General features: G+C 42.2%; 2 protein-coding genes and 1 pseudogene across 2 annotated transcripts; 2 read left to right on the top strand and 1 right to left on the bottom strand.

Annotated features, from left to right (window-relative positions):
- The first annotated feature begins 3 nt into the window (after positions 1–3).
- Positions 4–5,059, top strand: LOC119723956 (pseudouridine-5'-phosphatase-like). The gene is given in 7 exon segments (XM_038194875.1): positions 4–135; positions 1,532–1,726; positions 1,729–1,752; positions 2,293–2,351; positions 2,353–2,501; positions 2,503–2,527; positions 4,114–5,059. Coding segments are annotated over 7 exon segments (663 nt in total). The 5' UTR covers positions 4–116; the 3' UTR covers positions 4,306–5,059.
- A 227-nt stretch (positions 5,060–5,286) lies between these two features.
- On the bottom strand, positions 5,287–11,740 carry LOC119723957 (zinc finger HIT domain-containing protein 1-like). The gene is made up of 5 exons (XM_038194877.1): positions 11,628–11,740; positions 9,859–10,030; positions 9,275–9,448; positions 7,485–7,565; positions 5,287–5,787 (listed from the first exon to the last, which is right to left on the bottom strand). Exons 1-5 carry the CDS (start codon positions 11,662–11,664, stop codon positions 5,766–5,768), a joined length of 486 nt encoding a protein of 161 aa, XP_038050805.1. The 5' UTR covers positions 11,665–11,740; the 3' UTR covers positions 5,287–5,765.
- Positions 11,741–12,053: 313 nt separating this feature from the next.
- On the top strand, positions 12,054–25,723 carry LOC119723954 (annotated as a pseudogene).
- The last annotated feature ends 462 nt before the right edge of the window (positions 25,724–26,185 follow it).

Raw genomic sequence — 26,185 nt, 5'->3', positions numbered from 1 at the left:
CATGTTGTTGTTGCAAACATCGAGGATTCGGAGTTCAGTGTGCAGATCGAAAGGCCTAATTTTTATTTTCAAAATGAGTTCAAAAACGAGCTGATATTACGCATGTAATATTTGATATGGATGGACTCTTGCTAGGTAAACGAATGTTACCCACAAGCGCAGACGGAAAAGTTTCAGCGCAGCGCGAGTGGAAGTCGGGAGTTGATTTACGCGCTGCAGCTGCATGCTGTTGCGCTCGTATTTACGTCCGCACACGTGGGCGTGGCCCACTGAAGTTGCAGCAATTCAAATGACACTAACTTTTAATTTTAGCAATAGGGGCCTAGAAATTTAGTAGCATGTTAAACTTAAGTAATAGGCCTAGGCCAAAAATGTTATTTCAGGCGCTGATCCAGAGGGGGTTTTAGGGGGTCAAATTTCCCCATAGAAATTCCTGAAAAAATTGCAACCCCCCCCCCCCCCCCCGCTCCGACACCAAAAATGTTTTGCTAGTAGTAATGTCCACCTGCACAAAAATACGTACAAAGCCAGCTTGTTTAGGGGGTATCTGTGACTGTGTTAATAATAATATTTAAACAGCGCCCCAATTGAAAGTATGGTACGAGCACCCCCCCCCCCTCCCCCCTCGTATTAACAATAGCTGTTGAAAATCAGGGTACGGCTGCCTTAACCACCTATTTAATTTATTTTCACGGAGACCCCTTATGATTAGAATGAGTATCACCTGTTATCCACGGAGCCAAGTCTCTATGTCAGAGCATGCAGATTTATGCGATCTCGTGCCTCAGCCAATCGGAGTCGTCTTTACTAAATCGTGACGTCATTTCATTCCCAAATCTGGACTAAAGGGGTGATTGGACAATTCGAATGCAGTGTTTGTAATACAACAGCTGGCCACGCATCGCATAACATAATATAGAGCGTGTGACGCAGGTTTTTTTATCCCTGTCTTTGACGGGACAATGGTTGAATGACCAAAGACCAGTTTAATATAGAAAGTGCCCACTGATTGGTCAAAATCTAGAGGTCAATATGCGGTTGTCTTGAAGCGAATCTGTTCAAATGTTACCTATAGACTACCTAAGATTGTCGCATATATAATTTTGTTATATAGGCTGCTCCAGCTTTCTTTCAGTAAACACTAGTTCAAGCAAGCTCAGCTGGAAACCGGCGCCGACCAATAGCCTACTTTTTTTTGTGTTATACAAATATGCTGTAAAACTGTAATCACCATGGAGGAATTGATAATTAAGTTGATAAGTCTATAAAAAAAAGTAAAAACCTATCACTTGCTTCCCCACTATAAGTATAAACTGCACTGCACGCTCAGTCATTTTTTTTGCTATACTCTCGAGGACAAGGCTTTGTGTTTCCCTTGTCCCTATACAAAGTATTACACTCTCCCACACGGACTCATGATTGAGGACCATTTTCAACAAAAGATGAATTCTCGAGGACAACAAAGAATCTGTTCTAGTTCTCCCTTTGTCTTTGGGAATACAGTTACACTGGTTTTTTTTTATTTAAACAGACACAGAGAGACTCTACACAGTTATATATGAAGAGATTTTCCATGAGCATGGCATACCAGAGTACACGTGGGAGCTCAAGCAGAAACTGATGGGTCGTAAAGAGATCGAAGCGGCGCAAATGATCATCGATGAGACAGGAATCAAGGTGACACCTGAGGAATGGGTCAAGCTGGTCAGTCGCAAAAGTGAAGAGGTCTTCCAACTGCAAATTTAATGCCAGGTAAGAACAGTAACACTCCTACAGGTTGGGTGGGGATAGGGTGTTGGTCTTAACCCCGCCCCCTGTAAAAACACGAAAACCATTTAAGAGGAAATATCACCCAGGAGACTGTTACCCCAGACTACTAACTTCCACCCCAGCAACTCCCCCCCCCCCCAACCACCTCCCTCCTCCCACTCTCCATCCCCCCCCCCCCAAGTCAAACCTGGATTGGCCCCCAACTTACAATAGGCATAATGCTGATTGCAAAATTTTAGATCAACATTGCATTAAAATTGAAATTATTTGCATCTCGACCATATTTCGGCTATATATTCCGTAAATTACAGTTGCAAACGCCAACAATTATAAGCCTTTTTACAGATGGTTGGATTCCTAAAAATAGACGGAAAACAGTTTTGGTAAAAATGGAACACTAAATGAAAATCTGAACAAATAAAATTTTAAAAATCAGGAGAAAACAAAACTGAATTTGTTGATCAATATTGCACCACAATGTTTTATACAATTACAATGTTACCCCTTGAAACCTCTTTCTAGGGGCGGAGAAACTTGTGCGTCATCTCATCAAGCATAAGATACCCATCGCCGTGGCAACGGGGCTCCCCGAGTACCCTATTTGCGCACAAGACCAAAAGACATGGTGACTTCTTCAAGCTGTTTCGTCATATAGTGTGCACCGGGGACGATCCGGAGGTCAAGCGGGGCAAGCCCGCACCAGATCCGTACCTGATTGCAGCCAGCGGTTGGGGCAGATGCACCCCATCCTGAGAAAGTAGGTGCAAGTAAAGATTACAAATGGGACTAAGTTGACTTTGGTGAACGTTTTGCAAAACTCTCCTAAAATTGTTCAGAGGTCATCTTTATCATTGAAAAACCTGTATAGGCCTACTTGAACTGTTTGGATCAGCTTAGGACAAAGATAATCTAATTTTCATCTGATTATTAGGAAGGGTCTGTTTTTATTAGTATCCCTAGCCCAGGCGAATGCAATGACATCATGCATGTATCTGAGTTACATGAGGTGATTGGTAGCATAAAATGGTACGACAGTAGAGCGCGTAATGAATATGCATGACTATGACGTCACTAGAAGCTCATGAGTAATATATCACGCACGGTACTGATGCACACTGTATGTGCTGCATCCCACTTACCGATATCACATTTAACAAGTCCTCTTTCTACTGTCGCGCCGCCACCCTCTAGTGTCGTCCCACTTACCGATGATATCACATTTAACAAGTCCTCTTTTTACTGTCGCGCCGCCACCCTCTCGTGTCGCCCCACTTGATCATCGGTAAGTGGGGGCAACAGTAGAGGGTGGCGGCGCGACAGTAGAAAGAGGACTTGTTAAATGTGATATCATCGGTAAGTGGGACGACACTAGAGGGTGGCGGTGCGACAGTAGAGAAAGAGGACTTGTTAAATGTGATATCATCGGTGGGATGCAGCACATACAGTGTGCATCTGCATCTATCAGTACCGTGCGTGATATATTACACATGAGCTTCTAGTGACGTCATAGTCATGCATTCATTACGCGCTCTACTGTCGTACCATTTTATGCTACCGAGGTGATTGTATTCTGTGTGAACCAAGTTGTTTAAATGAGTTTTCCTGGATGATGTCTGGTTGTTAGATAACTTGCAGTAATTTTGTCTTGTAAAGTCTGTCACAAGCCAATATGGCCCATCATCAGGCCAGCATTTATCTCCAGTTTCCTTGACATGAAACAACCATATATAAGCATATGTCTATTTCCCCTGGATGGGATGCCAGCCCGTCACAAGTGACTCCCCAGCTAATGCCGGTGCCTGTTAGTACATGTAAGCCTGGATGCAGAAAGGTAAGCCGGGGTGAAGTGGCTTGCCCAAGGACACAACTTATTGCCAGCAGCTGCATTTGAAACCCTGACCCTCTGATCATGAGTAATAAGCTCCTGTATCCATCAGTATTGGTGCTGAAGGTTCTACATCATTATCACCCTGCTCATTGGGCCAATTAAACATTCCAAAGACAATCTCAGCTCCCTAGGGAGTATACAGCTTGATACTGCCATTCAGCACGAACAGCGCAAAGCATCTATAAAATCTATCACAATGATCATCTCGGCCCTCACAGGACTCATTCACTCCTGGTTGGTGGAGAGAAACAATGAGTGACAAAGTGCCTTTGCCCAAGGGCACATGCACCATAACCCCAGGCTGGACTCGAACCCACAACCTTCAGGATTACCCGCAAACCACAAATTCAATGCTCCAGACCACTGGGCAACGGACCCCAACCACTAGGCCATTTTTCCTTTCCTTTCTAGGAAGTGCACGTGTCTGAAATTCACACCTCTTTGTATTATTTCAGGTCCTCGTCTTTGAAGATGCAATCAACGGCGTATTATCTGCACATGCTGCCGGCATGAGTGTCATTCTTGTACCCGATCCAAGATTAGATCAATCACTAGCCAAGGGTGCCAACTTGATTCTGCCTTCGTTGGAGGTCTTCGTTCCAGAGGAATGGGGACTGCCACCGTACAATGATAACGCCGCTGTATGAGTGATACAATGTATTCATTCCAAATGATTTTATATTTTAAAGCAGGACTGTTTGTGCTCTTCAACATAAACGAATTTCCATCTTGTATGTTTTATTTCAATTTAAGACATCTCCAACCCTCGGTAAGGGGCTTTTGTTTGGGCTGCATTGGAATACAAACAGTTGCGTTCCATAAACAGGCTGGTTCCGAGTCCCTACATTATCAATTCTAAAAGGGGCGGGGGCCGGAACCAGTCTGCTTTGTCAGAACTAAATTATTGTAAATAACTCAAAACTGTAAAGATGACTTATTCCATAACTATTGTGAATTTGGTATTCAGAAAGAAAAGGACCTTTAGTTTAACCAGTTCGCGTCGGATGACGTGTATACACAGGCACGGCTGATGGTTTAAACGTCAAGTGCGTTTTTCCAACTTTCACTCGGGAGGTAACACACCGAGTATACAGTATTAATACGTCGGTGAAGGGCAAAACCTAATTTGAAGATGTAATCGCCAAATCTGTAATGATCCATAGGTGTGTGGTCACCAACAAGACTCGTCTATTAAAAAAAATGACACATATAAACAAACTGAAATTGCTTGATTAAGGCATGTGCCTTTCAATGTTTTTTTTTATACATCTTGTAACAATATTTACATTTCAGCAAAGGTTGAGGTATAATTTGTAAATTTGTAATCTTGAATGGTGTAAAATTTCTACTGTTTATTTTTAATTTGATGCGGAAATAAAAGGGTATTTTTCTGTAAAATTACTGTTTGATTCTTTTACTGGTATTGCTTCAATTTCACAATTTGTTCTGATGAAGGGCCATCATCTGTCCGGCTTGGATATATTTCAATAGTACGTGTACTGATAGTGCTGATGTCATTTTGATATTTTTTGATGTTATAATACCAAAATGTACCAAAATACTGAAAAAGACGGATAGAATTTCAATACCACAATATTTCTATAATGTTGGCAGATGACTGGAAGCGCACTATATGAATAATTGTTCACATTCTTAAGGTCACGCTATCCAGATAAGTCAAAATTCTGGAACTGGACTTATAACCAATACTTTTGCTTACTTCTGGATACTTTTGCATCCCACAGGCCTCTGATGTAGTTCTAGTGATGCCAGCTGTGTGCGGTTTCCCTTTCATATCGTGTCTTATTTTATTTTGATAGCATAACAGTCTTCCCAAAAAAGTACGGAGTAATACCGAATACCGCGGTAGTTTTTTGATGATATACTCATTTGGGGCAACATATGGGACCCTCAAAATCTAATACCGCACAAGCCTTGCTGTGTACAAAACTATCACGTACAGTCCATGAAGTAGCTGGTTCTTGGTCCACGATTTTGTACAGGAGCCCTTGCATCCAACTGAAGTAAGCTGGAGTTTGGATGTCGACAGCAAATCATGGTAGAAGGCATGATGATGTTTGGCCCTACATGACTGTTTGGTCATATTTCATACAGTCCACTTCAAACATCTGGAGAAAATAAAAATTAATTTGTGAGTTAAATAGGCAAAAAAGTGTGTTAAAGGGCACTAGGTCCTGAAATCCTCGAAAGTTTTATGTTTTGGATTGTTTACTTGGCCTATTTCCAACATCTGGTTGACAGGAAACCAACCTAATGTCTTACCGTTCCCGAGAAAAGACGAAAATACCCCGCTTGTTACATGGGACATGATGGAGTACGAATACGTTTTTCGTGTCATTCTCAGTGAACGAAAAACGTTGTGTGTCTTGGGAACAGCCGCGCAGTGACCAATCACCAATGCAAAAAACCATGTGGTTTCTTCAACGTCCGCAAAAGGCAAACTCGATACGAATGAAATCACAACTAGCATGATCCAAACAGCTCGAATTTATGGGGTCGCAAAAGTGGACCCCGAAATTCATTCTCGCAAGCATAATACAGGAATAACACACACAAAAACAGTTTTGAAAGGATAGTTGTGTGGATGTTTATATCCTACTTTTAAATGTTATTTCCAATTATTATCATCTTGTTTAAAGCGCGTTTTGTAGCCCAATTGGGATGTTCCAAGACCTAGTGTCCCTTTAAAATAATGCTATTAGATGACTGATCAAAAGATTACAGATTTCACAGGTGCAACATTTCTTACTTTGTTTTTGGATAGGATTAAATACCACTTCATGTTTCAAGCTGGTATTGAGTCACGCAAACCAAACTTAATTTACATGATTGAAAGTGATACAAGCCAACTGAAAAAAGAATTTAGTTTTCAGCTTGGTATAAGAAATCTGCTTATGTTTAACTTTTTCTAGCTGACTGGACTCTCTGGTCATTTCAACAACTACAACAGTCAATCTACTGCGTGTTGTTGCTCCTAATTATTTTAAAGACTGAACTTGATTCTAATCTCCGAATGATTTAGTCCAGCGTGACCTCGGAACACAAGCCTTGAACAACGGTGTCACTACTGGAACAGGAGTCACCCCTCCCCCCCCCCCCCCCCCCCCACGGGTTGTATGGGAACCGGTTACCCTACTGAAGTAAAACATAGGTACCCGTAAAATAATCCCTACCCCAAAATTCAAATGCCGACAGTTGTCTGAAGGGCTTTATTGCTTTACGATGTAAACTACAACTTTCGCAAGCATCATCTGTTACACATTAAATTGCACAAGAACATTTTAATATAGCCTAGTTCTCATTTTAAAAATTCCCCAAAATGGCATTCAAAACATTTCTTTTTCATTGTCTGAGAAGTAACCAAGTACTTCGTAAAGTTGGTTACGGGTACCTGATCCCAAAATCTGGAACCGGTTCCTGACATCAGCAGTCGGGAACCCGGTTCAGATGCACATCCCTACCCTCCCCCCCCCCCTTTATTTTCTGTCAGCATATGTGGCAAGTAATAGCGCCGTCTATTAACCAAATAGTGTCCAGGCTTGTCCACTTTTGAACAGCAGCCCCATTTGTCAGATGGTGTCTAGCGACCCTCCCAGCCTGTTCCCGGTACCTTCCAGCATGGAGTGGTCTTTCGACAAACCTGTTGTCACAACAACCAATCCCCCCCCTCCAACATCCCCCCACCTTTTAAACTTTTCTGGTGACGCTCATGTTACTTCAGTATCGTCTTGTCCTCAAGTATACTTAGCTAATCTATCCGAGTCGAATAAAAAAAATACTTAGCATGAATATCTATGGTCCATACCTTGTATCTTGATGGGTACCCAGGCACTTGACGCAGCAGTATCTAGCCCCACAGCTCACGCAGGTGTAGTTAGATGGGAATGTGCAAAGCTACATTAAGGTATCAATAATCAGCAATTCAAAAATATTCTCCATTATATACTCGGGATTAATAATTAAAGAGGTTGTGGAATGCTCGAAGACATTTCCGTCATTTTTTGGGTATATGTAGCCTAAGGTGTGATGAAATAAAAACGACTATTGTTTCTGTCATAAAATGAGTACAAAGGGTACTTTTGAGAGTTATTTTTCAGGTCCTGTTTCGACCCGAACGTGCACTTTGTGTAAAAGTCGTCGTTGCGGGCAGCAAACAAAACACAGTAAATCGTGACGTAATAAACAGGACTCGTTTATGCTACTCTGCATCGGGAGTCCTGTTTATTACGTCACGATTTACTGTGTTTTGTTTGCTGCCCGCAACGACGACTTTTACACAAATTGCACGTTCGGGTCGAAAACAGGCATGACAGGACTTGAAAAACAGCTCTCAATAGTACCTTTTGTACTCATTTTATGACAGAAACAATAGTCGTTTTTATTTCATCACACCTTAGGCTACATATACCCGAAAAAATGACGGAAATGTCTTCGAGCATTCCACAACCTCTTTAAGTTTAGAGTTGAACAAAGAAATTTGACTGGAGCAGGGTTCAAACAAATCCGAGCATCACCCGTTGTCAAACGTCTGATCTGTGAGAGCAATGCAAATTTTATGCGACCCCACGCACCAGCCAATCAAGTTTAGAAACTGTGACATCATTTCAATCAGAAATATGGACTAAGCTGTTGATTGGTCAAATTGGCTGCCATGTTTTTGTAATACAACAATGGGTTACGGAAGACCCGATATAGAAGGCGTCTGCTGAATGTCAGAATCTTGAGGTCAAAACGCAGTCCTGTTTTGCATTTTGCCAAATCTGCTCGCACATCATATCCCCTTGCTGTCCATAGACTTAAACTAGGTTCGAACCTGGACACTTACATCGGAAAAACTGCTCGCACTCTGCAGGCCCACTACAGTGAACATGCCAGTAGGTCAGCTCCCCTGACAGCAGGTGGTGAACACATATCCACCCCAGGACACAACATCTACGTGGACAATGTTAAGATCATCGCCACAAAGGATGACCTCTGGAAACGTAAAATCTATAAGACAGTAGAAATCTGCAGGCACTGCCCCCATATGAACAGAGAAGGAGGATACGAGCTGGCCCACGTGTACGACCGCCTCCTGTCGTGTGACCAAGCATAGTCGCGTGACAGGTCACGTGAGGGCCTCAACAACGCCAGTTGATAAAGACACTGTGACGGTGTCGCAAGCTCCTGATACGAGCTCTATAATTTTAGGTCCCAAAAAGTATCTTTCCATTTACTTGATTCAATATTTATCCCTAACCCTGCTGAATCCAACAGGATCCAACTATATCATATACCCGATGGAGCCTGTTGGATTGAGCAGTAAACCCCCTGTGTACATTCCTGATGCCAAATGTTGGATTCAGCAGGCAACTGAACCGCATTATAACGCCAAGTTGGACTCCGTTGGATTCAGCAGACAACTGAAAAAAAAGGCACAGTGGATTGAGCAGCAGAAACTCTGGTTGGCCTCTGTTGGATTTAGAAGGGTAGCCCTGAGGAACTACTAGGGGGTTAGGGTTGAGACTGGAAACAAACTTTCATGCTCGAATACTATGTTATTCGAAAATGCACAGCGCTAGCCCAAGTATGCATTTACTTGTTTATAAAGGATATCCACACACAGCACAGAACTTTCTATCAGGCGTTTTGGACGGTGGGATGCAGGCCGTCAGGTAGTTAGGTGGCTCTTGCATGCTGAGCTGCTCTTCCTCAACTAACATGTTGAAGGTCTTCCGGAAACGCTGCTTGAAATGATCCCCGCGGGTCTTTTTCTTCTTTTTGGCGGGGCTGTAAGAAAGTTTAAAGGCAAGACAGTCAACCGTTAGTTACTGGTAGAAGACGTGATTAAAATGTATAATCATAAATATACTTCTGAATGGTATTCATTGTTTATTAAGTGTTGTAACGAGTCACTGAATTTTATGACTCAACAGGGTTCTCCCCACGTACAAACGTGCGTATCGGCCCGATATGCTGGAAAGTTAAGTGTTTTGAACCCTGGCGAGAGTTTCAACCCGGGTTGAAAATCTCAACCCTGGTCTGGAGCAGGGTTGAGTTCAACCCGGGGTAACCAATCTCAGGATTGACGCAGGGTTGAACATTTTTAACTGTGAAACGCTGCATGTTTTCAACCTTGTGTCAACCCCGCGTCAACCCGACAATTTGTCTAGTGTGAAAAGGGCTAAACAGGGAATAACTTACTCCCTTCATTGGAATCGAACTGTGGCAGTCTCTTGTTAGGGATGACAAGGTTGGCCTGGGGATCCTCCTGGAAGTTGTCCTGTTCCAGAGCCTCCAGCTGTTTGCGCAACCGCTTGGCACGGGTGTAACTATCGAGAACTCTCTTCTGGTTAACATCTTTGATACGCCCTGTAAGGATTAATAAGTTCATAGGCAGCAAAATAAGTTCAGCAGTAGCAAATATTGTAAATGACCCAAAATTAAACAAAAAAATGTAAATAATAATCTGAAGTGCCATGGAACAACAAAATGTCCATGTCAGCATCAGTACCAGACTGGGACCGTGAGTGCATAAAAACGTGCAAAATTACTACTGACGTTTTTTTTACTCACCATTCAGCTAATTAATGCCCACACAACACATACATCAAAATGCTTAAGTTGCAAGCATGTCACCTGCAAAATTTGAGACCTTAAATCCAATTTTAAGGCAAGTTTTTGACAGTTCAAAAACCATCCACGTCATTCTCCATGCTTTAGAAATGGTGGTGTGTTTCCCAAGGTATTCTGGGTAGGTGTAGGAAGAGCCTTGCAGCTTACTTGTTTTTTAATCGATGGCCAAATGAACATAGCGCCCTCTGTTAAAAAATGAAACATTCTGCATTCACTCAGATCAACAAGAGGGCGCTGTTTTATCTACACGATGAAAATGTTTTAGCTGAGGAGTCTTTTTGCACAATGCATTGCAGTACACATCAACGTGATGTTTCGCGTTTGGATTTCGATAACTCCCTGCAAAATTAGAAATAAACGCTGAATTTTTGGTGATGCAATGCTCACAACAGCAACTTTGCAGGGCAGAAGTTTGGGGATTATTGAAGAAACTGTAGTGAGTAAGAAGCTTGCACATTTGATTCACACTGGTTTTATTATGCAGCACAAACTTTTGCACAATATGGATGCCTTAAGTTTTGGGACTCTCATACACAGTATTGAGAGTCCCAAATTTTCGGACTACATCAGTACGTACGGGGAGTGCGCCCTGTAGCTGTAGTTTTTTTTTTTTTTAAATAAAACTCTAGGCCTACTACCTTTGCCATGGCATGGACCATGGGGGGATTCGACCATGGTTCCCCCTTTTATGCCTATCAATAATCAAGTATCAATTCATGCCTATCCTGTTTGTCGTGTACTTATTCCTCCATCACCCGTCCATCATCCATGATGCGATGTCATCTCAATTCAACCATGCACAGTACACTTCACAAGGTGTATCATGCAAAACTGCAATCCCAAGGCAATAGCACAAATGGAACCAGAAGTTAACGCAACTCGAGCGTAGTCAGTGCTAAGTAAGTGCTCGCGTGTGTGACATTTTTACCACAAACGAACATGACGAACCGGATACGTATCCGCACGAACATTTTGTTCATTTCATTTATTTAATTATTTTTTTGTAATACATCGATAATTGTAACAACAAACAATAACAAAAATACACGAAGAGCCTCAAGTCTCAAGAGGGCGCTGTACAACAATCTAGCAAGCCGCCGGCTAAATAAAATTAAAAGGCCTAGCCCTAGAGAAGTAGCTGGAGTTACCCAGCCCTGAGTTTATCATTGGGTTGTCATCTAGATGACAACCCAATGATAAAACTCAGGGCTGGGTAACTCCAGCTACTAGAGAAGTAGAACTACACTTCTTTAAATTTCGGCAACTTTGTCTTTAGCTATGTGTAAAAATGCCTATTTTGGAATGCCCCACTAATGGTTGGCTATACGTTTACCTGACTCGCGTTTCGTCTGCTCCTGCACGACAGCCATTTCTTTCAAGTTCGAGCGCGACGCGTGTGTTCCGTGTGTTTGTGTTGCATGCTGTACTTCCGTAAATGTTATGTAGCGCCCTCTTGCGGTAGTTGACCGCATAATGCAGCGCTGATGTGTACGTCGTCTGCATGCAGCGCGCTGAATGAATATGCGAAGCTAGAGAGTAGACTCGAGATGGACTCGATCGTTCGTTTTGTGTCGTTATTTACGACAAACACCTTGTTCTATTCCCATGTCTGCGATGGAAAAAGAAAGTTTTGTCTGTGGGCCCGTTGATGAGATCTCGGCGAAAACTCTCAGAAGCACACGTACACAGAGCCATCCACGTGTGTGTAATTGGACTCGACAGTCCAGCGCAATGGGGAGGGGGGGGGGGGGGGGGCTATTGCTCGCCATAAAGGGGACCCAAATGCAGGCCTGCCATCGAGCATAGTGCGAGTCTAAGTTTTACAGCTAATATTGGGGATATGGTACATTTCGCAGATGTGATCCCTTGCCTTGGTGTTTACATCGCCTACCTCATGTATACTCCACTGTAAATTTCAAGCTTTGCGTGGAAGACATTTGCATGGTCAGATGGTGTGTGCCCAATCTGCGGTACCGTACTGTTTTGATGGTGATGATTGCATGACTCCAAGCTGGGGCAGTTGGTATTCGTTGGTGCAGATTTAAGTGTAACCTTGTCCTTCCATGTGATTCCTGGTGAAGGCAGCATGCGAAATGCCTCGACATGCTCAAGGCATCTCAAATATATCTCACTAGTATAAGCCGCTTGGACTTGGAGATACAGCCTGTTCAACCTGAATCTTGGTGGCAAGCTTTCAATTCATCTCTTTTGGAGAAGACGAGTTTTCAGACGACAAAAGCAATGGAAGCCTTTTTGAAAAATCCTATTCTGGATCTATCTCGTCGTCAGGATCACGGGTTACAAACAGGAGTACTTAATATAGTTAAGGATGGATCCAAGTACATAATGCAAAGATGCGAGTTGGTTGCCGGCGATTGTGATGGGTAGAGCAGTGGTTGAGTTAATGTGAGAGGATATTAAACTGGCACAAGACTATATCTTTTGAGTATGTGAGACCTGCATGCTCATATACATAGCGACTCCGTTGGGGTGGTTAATTTGGCAATAGAGATGAGGCTGACACACTTGTTCAAGATAACAGGTGTAACCTGTAACTGACCTACAGATCCTTGTCATTTGATTGGTGGAACTCATATCACGTGACATTCGTTATTGCTCCCATTCATGCCGGGGCTCAAAAATTAAGTCCCATTAGTTTCACCTTTGGGGAATGGGACATATTGTTCAACAGTTAGGAGGTGACAATGAGGAACAGTGTGTAAAAATAAAGTTGTCACTGCACCAGTGTCAGGAAGTGGTTAGAAAGTGCCATTTTCAGCGAACAATCCACAGGTTGAAGGAAATGGTTCAGTGACAACATTTCTTTGAATTCATGGCATCTTCTTCACCCGATCCCTTGCGGAACGTCGGTTCCATGAAAAAAGGCTCTCCAATGTGATCTGTTCTGAGCTTTCTGTATGCCAGGTCTACATAAAAGGAAATGTTGGGTAGAATATCACTTCCTCATTGATTCTGTGGCTACCCTGTCCACCGTTCCCAACAGGAAGTTCGACCATAGTTTCCTGTATTTCCTGTGTGTTTGGTTGTATGTTTCTGAAAACTGATCAAAAATGTTCACAGTGACTGAAACCTGAAAAGTTCATTAACATTTTGTGGATCTGATCGCGTGATGTGATGTGTTCGTACTCGTCTGACACCCGTTGTTGTACATGTAAGCATATTCTCTTCACATTTTTGTACAATCCTCATGCACAATACTAATCATTGTGTAGCATTTCAAATCCAGCATCATCCAGTGATGTACTTGTACAGTGTTTAGGGCTTATTCAAACTTGGAAGTACAATGTAATTGAATATTTGGATACAATCGACTCCTTTATAAACTCTGTTAGTACAAATTCTGGTAAACCTTAATTGGTCTCGATTATATGTGCATTTCACAATGAATGGAACGATGCATCCAAAGTTTATAACACACATTTTTGCTAGTTTTGGCTGAGTTTGTATTAACTATTCAGGAGAGTTAACTGTATTCAAAACGCACCAAATGTGCCAGCCTTAAACTCTATGCGCCAGTCGGAAATTGTATGTGCCAGTTGAGACGTACATGTGAACGCCCTTGCGTGCATTGATCATCACGTGCACGAGAACTACAAAAATTTAGATTGTTTGAAATAATGAGTTTGCAACAGATGCACTGCATAATATTTCTCTCCATTCAAACCCTCCTTTTGTTTGAGGAGTCACAGACAGTCAAAATGTTCTCCTGCCAACCCTTTGTTTTACGCATGATATCACCAACAGTAGTCTAGTTATATTTCGTGTAGGCAGAAAATGTATGTGACAGTCAAATTCCATCAACAGACATAAGTATAGGTTGGAGGGCAAAGCTGGCTTATCAATCTCCCAGAGTCAAAGCATACAAATGTAGATGAGGTTTCATAACAGTCACAGCCAGTCAATCCTGCTTTACGAAGGCAGGGAGCACTCATCATATCACCAGATTTACTTTGATTATACTGGGCTGGCCTTGTTGAAATTGCCAGCCAAAGAGGGAGGTTTTAAGTCAATTCTGATTATTTTGACTGTAACTTCACATAAAAAATTATGTTATCTCCACAGCTTAAATCATGGTGGAAGAAGTGGTTCCATTCAAGGGACAGAGGTATGCTGACATAGTCGAGGGATGCTTGGCCAGTGGTACACTATGGGAAGACCCCGAGTTCCCTGCAACTGATGCCTCGGTGAACAACCAGCCATCCCCTTGGCGGGAATGGAAGAGACCTACAGTGAGTAATATATGCACATTTCAACTCCTCTGGATCTCATGCATATTCATGAGCATAACATGCTGACTTCATTGGTCAGTGTTCCAAGTCATCAGGGGATGCTGGCTTAAAGATGCACTCCCTCTGCTATTTTTGAATTTCATCCCACAAAAAAAAAAATTCTTTTCTAAATTACTATTTTTTTCTGGCGATACAAAAGTTATTCACTTTTGAATAAGACATGGACTGAAAAAAAAACCCCAGATTCGGAACCAGTCTGCTTACAAATCTGTTCGAGCCCCAAACAAAAATCTTTCATTTAGGGAGTGGCAGGTTTTTTTTGTTGGAATGAAACCTATAAGTTGAAAATTTATAATTAATTTTTTTGGGGAATTTGTTGAAGAGCACGGAGAATGCAACTTTAAACCCTGTTTACTGAAATGGTGAACACACGAAATGTTCATGGTTTTTTTCTTTGTTTTCAGGAGATTTGTCCCAACCCCCACCTTGTCGTGGAAGGGACAAGCACCGGGGATGTATCGCAAGGTGGGCTGGGCAACTGTTGGTTCGTAGCCGCCTGCGCTAACTTGGCCCAGGAGAAAGAATTGTGGGAAAAGGTAAACATCCCAATATGCCTTTTGTTGTTTATGCTCAGCCGTGCCTATGTTATACTTCAAATCCTCCGCAACGCTCCAGGATGTCACTGGCTCTGCTTCAACATATTGACAGTGGTTGCTGGATGATTTGGCAGGATTGAGGCAGTATTCACCCCTCCAAGGACCATTCTGAAAAACACGGAGTATTTTGCTGGATGGAGGTTGTATACTCTTTTTACATGGAGGCAGTTGGAGGATTTTGCAGGATTGAGGTTACATCCTAGCAAAAATGCCTAGGGAGTTATTAATACAGGCTTTGCCCGTCATAGACATACATATAATTGTAAGCATTGTATTTTCAGTGCCCAAGAGAAAGAAATTTGTAGGAGACCAGATTATGTGGCGCTTGTGTTCTTGGGCAAGACACTTAACTACAATTTTCTCTTTCCATTCAGGAGTATACCTGTGAGGGTAGAGAGCAGATTTTAAATGGTGCTTGTGTTCTTGGGCAAGACACTTTACTACAATTTTCTCTTTCCATTCAGGAGTATATATGTGCGGGTAAAGAGCAGATTATATATGGTGCTTGTGTTCTTGGGCAAGACACTTTACTACAAGTGTCTCACTCCACCAAGGAGTGAGGGTAGAGACCATGGTGCTTGTGTTCTTGTACTTGACAGTTAAACTCCAATTAATTGTCTCTCTCCACCAACATGTAGGAGTAGAAATGGATACCTGTGAGACAGAGAAGAGATCAGGTTATATGGCGCTTGTGTTCTTGAGCAAGACACTTCACTACAATTGTCTTTCCCCATCCAGGAGTGTAAAAAGGATACCTTTGAGGGTAGAGAGCAGATTATATATGGTGCTTGTGTTCTTGGGCAAGGCACTTTACTACAATCACCTCACTACCCAGAAGTATACATTGGTACCTGTGATGGGGTATAGAGACCAGATTGTGCTGATCTGGAGCTTGAGAAACATCTCATGGCCCAGTGAACAGGGTTAATAATGTAAAGTGCTTCGAGACTTTGGTATGTGTGTAAGCACTTGATAAGCACCACATTGTAATTTTTGTTCTCGTATTGCTTGCATTTGTTTTCTCAAGGTAGTACCCGACTACAAGGAGCAGGATTGGGACGATGAGAATCCAGAGAAGCACTCCGGAGCCTTTCATTTCCGCTTCTGGCGATTCAATCAGTGGCACGACGTGGTCATTGACGACAGACTGCCGACCAACAAGAACAAGGAGCTGATCAATGTGCGATCCAAGCACACAAATGAGTTCTGGAGCGCGCTGCTTGAGAAGGCCTATGCAAAGTAAGCCAACTCCAAAAAAAAATAATTCATTCCTTTGGCATTTCAGAAGTTATTTTGAAGATCGAAGCAACATTGTTTAAAATCTTAAGCAGAGTGCATATAGAAACTAACTTGTTAAAGCCCGAGCTCAGTGGCTGCTACACATTTTTTTTGTGAAGCAGAGAAAACGTTTGCACAATGTATTGGGTCCGTACGTCGGGGTCCGCTCATAAGTCTGACGCCTCAAAGGTCCGACGCCTCACAAGTCCAACAAAATCGCATCCCCTAACCAAATAAAGGCCCATAAGTCCGACACCTCATAGGTCCGACGCCTCATAAGTCCGACGCCTCATAGCTCCGACGCCTCGTAAGTCGGACAAATTAAACGCCTCGTTTTTCCAACATCAGACTTATGAGGCCTCAGACTTATGAGGCGTCGGACCTATGAGGCGGAATAAATAAATTTTAAACCTCACAAGTCCGACGCCTCATAAGTCCAAAATTTCGGACTTATTAGGCATCGGACCTAAGAGGCGTCGGACTTATCATACGGTCCCCGTAGGTCTCATCAGTAGATTCTACAGCTAATGCATGTAATAAGTGCATCCACATCAGGCACCCTATTTTGAAACTACACCCCGCTGCTGTGGTGTCAGTTTGTGAAAACCGCACATCAAGCTTTTTTGGTTTCACGAACTGACACGCGGGTCGCGCACATTTGTACACTGACGCATAACAGAACAAGTTTCGTTTTCACAAATTGACAGTCAAGAATATGGCAAGGATACAATTTGGAGAAAAACGCTTTGAAAGTTTTCACACAAATTTAATCCATCCATACATGTTAATTTGTTGTGGGCTTTATACAGAAAAATGTAATGAAAAACCTTATTCTGCCTAAGACCAGATGTCAGGTTGTGAAAACAAAAGTGTACGGAGTGCGCACATGTAGTGTCTGGTGTCAGTTTGTGAAAACCGAAATGCTGAGCACTCACTGAGGGTCAGTTTGTTGTGTCGGTAACAATTTAATGCCAGTTGTGTATCTTCACTTTGAGCATTAAGGTTTCTGTCGTTAAAAATCAATGGTTACTTTAAGTTTTTGGGTAACTTGAGAATGAACCTATGTGGCTTTCAACGAGATTCACTAAACATTCTTAATCTTACAGACTGAACGGTTGCTATGAGAACCTGAACGGAGGCAACCCCGCTGACGCGCTGGTGGACTTCACCGGTGGAGTGGCGGAAACGATCTCGTTAACGGACGAGAAGTTCATGCAGGACTTTGAGAAGAAGAAGGAGTTCCATAAAAGTCTCAAGAAGTACAGCGACAGGGACTTCCTCATGAGTGCCTCTATCAAGGTACGAGTGATTATCATTTGTATATAGCACCACGGTGAGCTGCCGTGAACTTCGATCCTCTCGTTAAATGATGGAATTGGAGAGAGTTGTGTTCAACTCAATTATTTCAGAACAGTTAGTCCAGTAATGTGCAAGAGTCATGTGCTCACAGAAGTACACCTGGACCAGCACCCACGATTTCACAAAGCCCTGAATGCGACGCATATTTTTCGCAAAACAAGTTGTTGATTTATCATGTTAATGGCATCGGTTTGCACTTTGACATTGTGGGCAGGCGTCAGCCTTTGTGAAACGACTAAAATACATTTAATCAGTTGTTAAAATATTTGCTAAACATTTACAATCGATTAAATCGTGAGTATTGTTGTATTGCTTATTTATGCAGGAGAAATCGGCCGAAGAGATGGAAGCGAAGACCGATGTTGGGCTGGTCAAGGTCACGCCTACGGAGTCACCGCCGTCAAGACAGTCAAGCTTGGTGCCGCCGGCTTACTGTCCCTGTTCAATAAGGAGAAGGCACACCTTGTCAGACTGAGAAATCCGTGGGGTGAGAAGGAATGGAACGGACCATGGAGTGATGGGTGAGTGCTAGTGTTGTGAATTTTTGTCTCGCCTGAACTTTGTTCAGGAAAGAGACTATGCAATCACTACGTCTGTTCGTACATTGTAGTGTATGTATGTATGTGGTATTTTGGTTAAAGAGGTTGTGGAATGGTCGAAGACATTTCCGTCATTTTTGGGGTAGATGTAGCCTAAGGTGTGATGAAATAAAAACGACTATTGTTTCTGTCATGAAAAGAGTACAAAGGGTACTTTTGAGAGCTATTTTTCAGGTCCTGTTTCGACCCGAACGTGCAATTTGTGTAAAAGTCGTCGTTGCGGGCAGCAAACAAAACACAGTAAATTGTGACGCAATAAACAGGACTCGTTTATGCTACTCTGCATCGGGAGTCCTGTTTACTACGTCACGATTTACTGTGTTTTGTTTGCTGCCCGCAACGACGACTTTTACACAAATTGCACGTTCGGGTCAAAACAGGCACGGACAGGACTTGAAAAACAGCTCTCAAAAGTACCTTTTGTACTCATTTCATGACAGAAATAATAATCGTTTTTATTTCATCACACCTTAGGCTACATATACCCGAAAAATGACGGAAATGTCTTCGAGCATTCCACAACCTCTTTAAAGTTTTATAAAATTGGCCTAATTTCCCAAGTTGAAGTCCAATTGGAACCAAACTTGAATCATAGATGCAACATGGGAACCTTCATATGAAAATGGTGTCAAATGAAAATATTGTCGCGAATATCGTGAATGTAATCAATTTATTTCTTTGTGTCATGGGCTGACCATTATATGGCCATTGTTGGATTTTCTCTATCGATCTTCAGATCGCCAGAATGGAAGAAAGTCAGCGAGCGCCAGAGAGAGAACCTTGGGATCGTCTTTGACGACGATGGAGAATTCTGGTAAGCTCATTTGCTTGAACAGCATCAGAACGAAAAGCCATGCATATGTAGGATTTATGCCACAAAAGATGTTGGGGAGACATGCAGTGTGCCTATGATTGAAACTTTGGGTACATATACCTGCAGATGTGCAACATCTTTAAATATACATGTACAAAGCGCTATATAAGCACCATATTACGTTATATTTTTATTATTTTTTTATTTCAGGATGCCATTTGATGACTTCTGCACCAACTTCACACACCTTGTGATCTGCCGCATGCCCAACAAGCGCTACTTGAGCATTCGGCGCACGTGGCATGAGACGGTAATGATCTCTGCTTGGAAGAAGGGTCCAGGGAATGCCAACAGAGCTGGAGGGAGTATTAAGAAGAACAAAGAGACATTCCTACAGAACCCTCAGGTAAACATAAACAGTGTGCATGGCTGCATGCCGCAGACATCTTAGGAATATCTAGTCTGATGAGTATCACCCGTTATCCACGGAGCCAACTCCTGTATTGTCTGATTTGTCTGGACTGATTTGTCTGAGCCAACTCCTGTATTGTCTGATTTGTCTGGACATGCAGATATTTGCAAGCCGCGCGCCAGCCAAACGGAGTCGACTTTACTAAATCGTGACGTCATTTCATTCCCAAATCGGGACTAAATGGTTTGATTGGTCAATTCGAATGCAGTGTTTTGTAATACAACAACAGCCAGGCGCATAGCGCGTCACATGATAGAGAGCGCGTGACACAGGTTTTTTTTATCCATTGTCTATATGACGCGCAACGGGTGAAAGCCGAAGACGCGATATAAAAAGTGCCTGCTGATTGGTCAAAATCTAGGAGGTCAAGAGGTGGGGTCTTGCCTAATTAATCAGCGAGTCTGCTCGCTAGGGAATTCAGGCCAGGGCTTGGGAACGTTTCACTGAGCCTTGGGAATTATATTCTTGCACAGGAAGGTGTTGTTTTTTTCCCCCCATTTTTTTCCAAATCACGTTTTGCTTGGTCAAATTATTTGCTGCCATCAACGTGAGTTGTCACAAGTTACCAAAAATTGCAACTTGAGTTTGACTTGTGTCAACTTAGTGATTCCAGTCATTGCAACTGTGCATATATATTTACATATAAAGGGTGTTTGCGTTTTAACATAAACACTTTTGAAGAAAATCAACTAGCCTTCAAACTTCTTGCCATTTGTTCATGTAGTTCATGATCTGCGTGGATAGCGATGTAGATGATATCATGCTCTGTTTGACTCAACCTGATCTGCGAGCTGAACAAAAGGAAAATATAATCATGGGATTTAATCTGATGAAGGTATGTATTTCAAACTGAGCTGAGTGAATGTATAACAGAATTTTGCAAATTTATTGCCAAACTTCATTAATGTTAGTCAGTGTCAGAAATATTGCCTAAATTTATGCTTTGCATGTAGCATCATGAAGTTGAAGGTACCGGTAGCAATACACTAGAGAATAATACATGCTTTTTTTTATTCTGTTCAAAGTCCCCAGTCAACTCTTAAAAGAACTCAACTGTATGGGTGAAGTTTTGTCGAGATATCCCAATTAAATACCTAAGTTACAGTTCTCATTGCAGTAAGATTTATGTACTCGGCCCAGTGCTGTTCCATTTCTTGCGGAACACCTACAACTTGATATCAAAAAAAGCTGTTCACGATTACATTTTCTGCATTATTGTAAATAAAGTTAATATTGGGTTTTTCCCGTTCACCAACATATTTTGTGCATTTGGAGGTCTCGTGATATAAAAAAAATTCACAAGCTTACTCGAACCCACGACCTCTTGCTTACTAAGGCAAATACTAATTTATTTCCAAATCCCAGCCTACACTTCCGTACTTTTGTGTGGATATACGCGTACAACCAGTGTTTTGGTTGCATCTCCTTTTCCCCACAGGTTGAAGACAACCGTGAATACAGACTCCACACTCCCGGACAGAAGGTCATCAACTCGACCTTGAGCGATTCGCGCAGCGTCTTTGAGAAGTGCACACTCAATAGAGGGCGCTACATTGTCCTGGCAACGACCTATGATGCCGGCGAGGAAGGCCAGTTGATGATGAGGATCTTCTCTGATGAAGGGGCCAATTGCTGGTAAAAATGGCATATTATTTGTCAAACTTAAACTGTGTCGTCCGTGTGAATTTTCCTAACTGTTTCGGTTTTTTGGGGGGCTGTGTGAAAATTAATCATTGTTTCTCATAACTGAATCAGACCATATGGATGATACTTACAACGTGACTAGCTACTCGTGCGCCTAGATGTTACAGACCGTGGGTGCTAATACCACAAACCACATGTGGTTCGACCGGCACAGTGACTCTGCCATAAATATTCGTCTTCCAAGTGAATTTCCTTTTTCCAAAATGGCTTGGTCAAACTAGCCCAGCCCGAAAATCGCAAATGCAAAACCGAAACCGACCCAACCCGACTGAAATGATGGACAAACCGACCCGACCTGACCTGAAGTCGGTTTTGGGTTGGTTTGCCCAACACTACTCAAAGGGATATAAGCAAACAATGTGGTTTACTCATACATTGTACATGTAGTTTAATTGCTTTATCAGAGTTTGACTCAAACAGCCATTAGACTTGCTTTGACACTGAAAATTGTTGAAACAGAATTTGTTTTTTTGCTTTCATTCTTAGTTTGTACTTGAAAATTTAAGTGAATCTTTTTGTGTCCTGAGAGCAGATAAGTAGAGTAATATTTCAATGAAATTTGTGATTAATACACAAAAGTTACTTATTTATTTAAATTGAGGGAGTTAGTTGAAGAGGCTCCAACTTCTGGGCATCCACAAGTTGTGTCCAAGATTACCGTGCTGGGTGCTACTGAGCTGCAGAAACAGGATCTCCTTGGAGGTAAGCAGTGTTGTGGTTTATCACAAGTCCTCACAAGTCCTTCGCAAGCCCATCACATGCCCATTAGAACTCCATCACAAGCCCATCAGAACTCCATCGCAAGTCCAGCGGAGGTCCATCACAAGTCTTCACAAGTCATAACAAGTCCATCACAAGCTTATCACAAGTCCATCAGAAGTCCATCACAAGTCAACCACAAGTCCACCACAAGTCAACCACAAGTCCATCACAATTCCATCACAAGTCCATCACAAGTCCAACACAAGTCCATCACAAGTCCATCACAAGCCCATCACAAGCCCATCACAATTCCATCACAAGTCCATCATGACGAGTCAACCACAGGCCCACAACAAGTCCATCACAAGTCCACCACAAGTCCACCACAAGTCAACCACAAGTCAACCACAAGTTAATCACAAGTCCACCACAAGTCCTTCACAAGTCCACCACAAGTCCATCACAAGCTCATCACAAGTCCATCAATCACAAGTCCATCACAAGTCAACCACAAGTCAACCACAAGTCCATCACAAGTCCATCACAAGTCCATCACAAGTCCATCACAAGTCAACCACAAGTCAACCACAAGTCAACCACAAGTCCATCACAAGTCCATCAGAACTCAATCACAAGTCCATCACAGGTCCATCACAAGTCAACCACAAGTCCATCACAAGTTCATCACAAGTCCGTCACAAGTCCATCGCAAGTCCATCACAAGCCCATCACAAGTCCATCACAAGCCCATCACAAGCCCATAACAATTCCATCACAAGTCCATCACAAGTCCATCACCAGTCCATCAGAACTCCATCGCAAGTTCATCACGAGTTCATCACAGGTTCATCAGGTATAAAGTCCATCACAAGTCAACCACAAGTCCATCACAAGTCCATCACAAGTCCATCATGACAAGTCAAGCACAAACCCACCACAAGTCCATCACAAGTCCATTGCAAACCCATCACAAATTATCTGTTGTCAATGCTATTCAGGTGCTGATCCATATGTGTATTTGAGATGGGACAACGATCAGACAACGCAGTCCCCTGTCATCAAGAACACGCTCAATCCTGAGTTCAAATTCAGTGCCATCATCTACCGCACGAAACCACAAGATCCCATTGTGGTGGAGGTAAAGTATCTCTTTTATTAATTAGTAGTAGAAATTTTTTTTTTTTTAACTGCTTGGAGACTTTTTAGAATTTGACCAACTATAAATTTACTTTGTAATCTCACCAAAATCTGATCGAGGCTGTCACGATTGTGTCCTTGTCACGATCGACAATATGGCCCATGCAGGCCGGCGTTTATCTCTGTTTCAGTCGCATATTAAAAGACAGAGAGTATTTCTGTTCCTTCTGGATGGGATGCCAATCAATTGCAGGTTCCCCAGATAATGCCGGTACCATTATACTCCTGGGTGGAGAGAGGCAGGGTGAAGTGGCTTGCCCAAGGACACAATTAACATAAGGCCAGCAGCAGGATTAGAACCCCTGATGACCCTCTGATCATGAGTCACAACCCTAACCACTAGCCCACTCTTCTTCTCAGAAGAAATTAATTCTGTGGAGACAAATGTACCCCTTAAACTGAAGCATTTTGAGATTTCACCAACTGGTCCTTCTCTTCTATCAGATTTGGAACAGTAACGTTGTCAAGGACAAGTTCATGGGAGCAGCAGACATCCCGGAGCCCGATGACAAACAACCCGAACATCATACTTTACGATTACACGGAAGAGGCGAGGACACAGACGAAACTGACCAATTAGGCTCAGTAAGTGTGTTTGTCCAAACTGCCGATGATCTGGAGGCATTCTAAGGCTACGACTACGGCTAAGGCTAACAGGAACACACACATGTCTAAGGGAAGTGGCTGCAGCGGCTTCCTATAGACGCCTGTAAAAAGACGCCTGGTGTGTGTGTAAAGGCGCTTGCTTCAGCGAATTGCTGCATCGCTAAAGACAGCTTGAGCTGAGACTACAGATTGCATCGCTTGGCTGTACTTGATCCAGACAAAGAGCCACTTTGTTAATTACGTACTGCTTTATCTAGTCTCTGTACCAGTCTGTTGCATCGAGCAACTGAGCAACATGTACCAACTGTATATGCAAGTTGCTTTTGTGATGTGTAATCCAGCACATATCACTGCACATTTGAACTAATACACAATTGGATGAAAAAAAATCTCATTACTGGTTGAAAAATGCTTTATTTGTCAGTGGATTTTTACCAAGGATGTGACCTTGCATTTAATTTATTGTAAATGTTTACCAAACTTAAGAAACGTTGAAATAAACGTTAAGCCATTTCATAAAAGGCAGTGCTTAATAAGGTGTTTCACGGAAATATGTGCCACGTTGCCGGCGGGACAATTTAACACGTGTTGCTGTGTACGCATCGTCAATGGAAAACTTTGGCGCTTCCAATCCATCATGCAGTCATTCCAAAATGCGCCCGCGTCTAGCAACGCGTGCTCCTTTGATGGCGCATTTTACCGTGAAACTGCTATTTTGAGGTTTTGTAAATGAAATAAAAAATAGGCGTCAATCGGTGGGGGACGGGGGTAGGGGATTCCCCTCCCCTTTTCGTACGTCCCGGAATACAAAATTGTAGTTTTGATTCTACAGCTCAGAATAGGTGATTCATCAATGACTCCAAACTCAAAATTGATGTTTAAATCATGATATTTTTTTGCTTAAAAATTAATTATTTAAAGTGGTCAGAAATTGCCTTAGATGGTATCGATGAACGCCCGAGTTCTGATCAAGGTATGTCCCCCAATTTTGAGAAGCGACTGACGCCCTTGTTTGAAAATGTCGTTAATTAAATTTGCTATACATGTTCAACTCACAGAAAATTGCAGAAACGTATGTATTTTTTATAAACTTTCGTATAAACTGCTTTTGGAATTTGTTTGTAATTAAACGTTTAAGTGCGTAAACTCAACATCCTTAAGTTTTATTCTAGTTTAATTTAATTAGTTAAACTTCATTATGTATACGTATAAAATAATTTGATATTATTGTAATCAAATTTTTTAAAATTTATTCCAACACGATGTTTTTTTATCATAAGGCGGGTAGTCAAATTTGAATATTGAATTTTGTATCGCAAAGTACATACTATATTTTTGTGTTTATTTTTTGAATAATAATGGTACACAGTCATCATGACAATTCAGTCACTGGACGAAATTATTATCCACAGGACAAACTCGTTTTGGGGGCATCAACTCAAGAAATACTAGATGTATTCGATTCAAATCGCAAATGCAAGCTTGGAGATCTAGAGTGGCGAGTATTTAAACAAAAATGTAAGAGTAGGCCTACATGTTATTATCACTTAAGTCTATTAATTGTCTATGGGGGTCGATTTACAAATCATTCACACCCATGTGAATAGGCCCTAAAATCCGTTCGCCGAGCTCATGAATAAAAGTTATAGGCCTACACTCAAATGTCTCTATATTTATTATTAGAGGGTTCTGAGACAGTGAGAGCTATGGAATTGGGAAATTGAAGAGATATATATGGCAATACACCTCCGGTCCGTATGCAAAGCATTAAAAAGGATAGTCAGACACTGACCATGCTGACCAACAATTGTCAAATGTCCTTCGTGTTTTCTCAGTACTTTTTGTAGTAGGCACGCCATGGAATGATGTAGGGTAGCAGTAGCACATGTATCAGACCCCCTAAAGCTACGCGGTCCTTTTTCTATACGCAATTGGGCCTACCTTCAAATTTGTGTGACAACGCGCGCGTATGCAAGCGTTACCTGCGCAGATAATGGAAGTTTGAGGATACTGATGTAGCAACTTTTCCCTGCTGAATCTGACATTTTTGGACAGATTATCCATTTTAATGGTGGCATAGGTCACTAGGGAAAAATGTGTGATGTCCAGAAATGGGAATCTTTCCAGTACGCCAAAAGGAAGTTGAATTTTGACAATAGTCCAGACTTACCTGATGTGCAGGCCTAGCCTAGCCCTACCGCTGCATTACCAATGTTTATCTGCCATGTCTGCCATGTCGTCTGCCGGTACGCGG

Source organism: Patiria miniata, unplaced genomic scaffold, assembly GCF_015706575.1.
Source record: "Patiria miniata isolate m_02_andy unplaced genomic scaffold, ASM1570657v1 HiC_scaffold_17, whole genome shotgun sequence".
In the NCBI taxonomy this organism is placed as follows: domain Eukaryota; kingdom Metazoa; phylum Echinodermata; class Asteroidea; order Valvatida; family Asterinidae; genus Patiria; species Patiria miniata.
The sequence above is the reverse complement of the archived record's forward strand: the minus strand, read 5'-3'. Positions and strand labels throughout refer to the sequence as shown.

Bases quoted from the DNA above. Each gene is read 5' to 3' on its own strand.
- LOC119723957 (XM_038194877.1), bottom strand. From the start codon at position 11,664: ATGGCTGTCGTGCAGGAGCAGACGAAACGCGAGTCAG. The intron at 10,031-11,627 runs GTAAACGTATAG...TAATCCTTACAG, and splicing joins GCAGACGAAACGCGAGTCAG to GGCGTATCAAAGATGTTAAC. The intron at 9,449-9,858 runs GTTATTCCCTGT...ACTTTCTTACAG, and splicing joins GATTCCAATGAAGGGAGTAA to CCCCGCCAAAAAGAAGAAAA.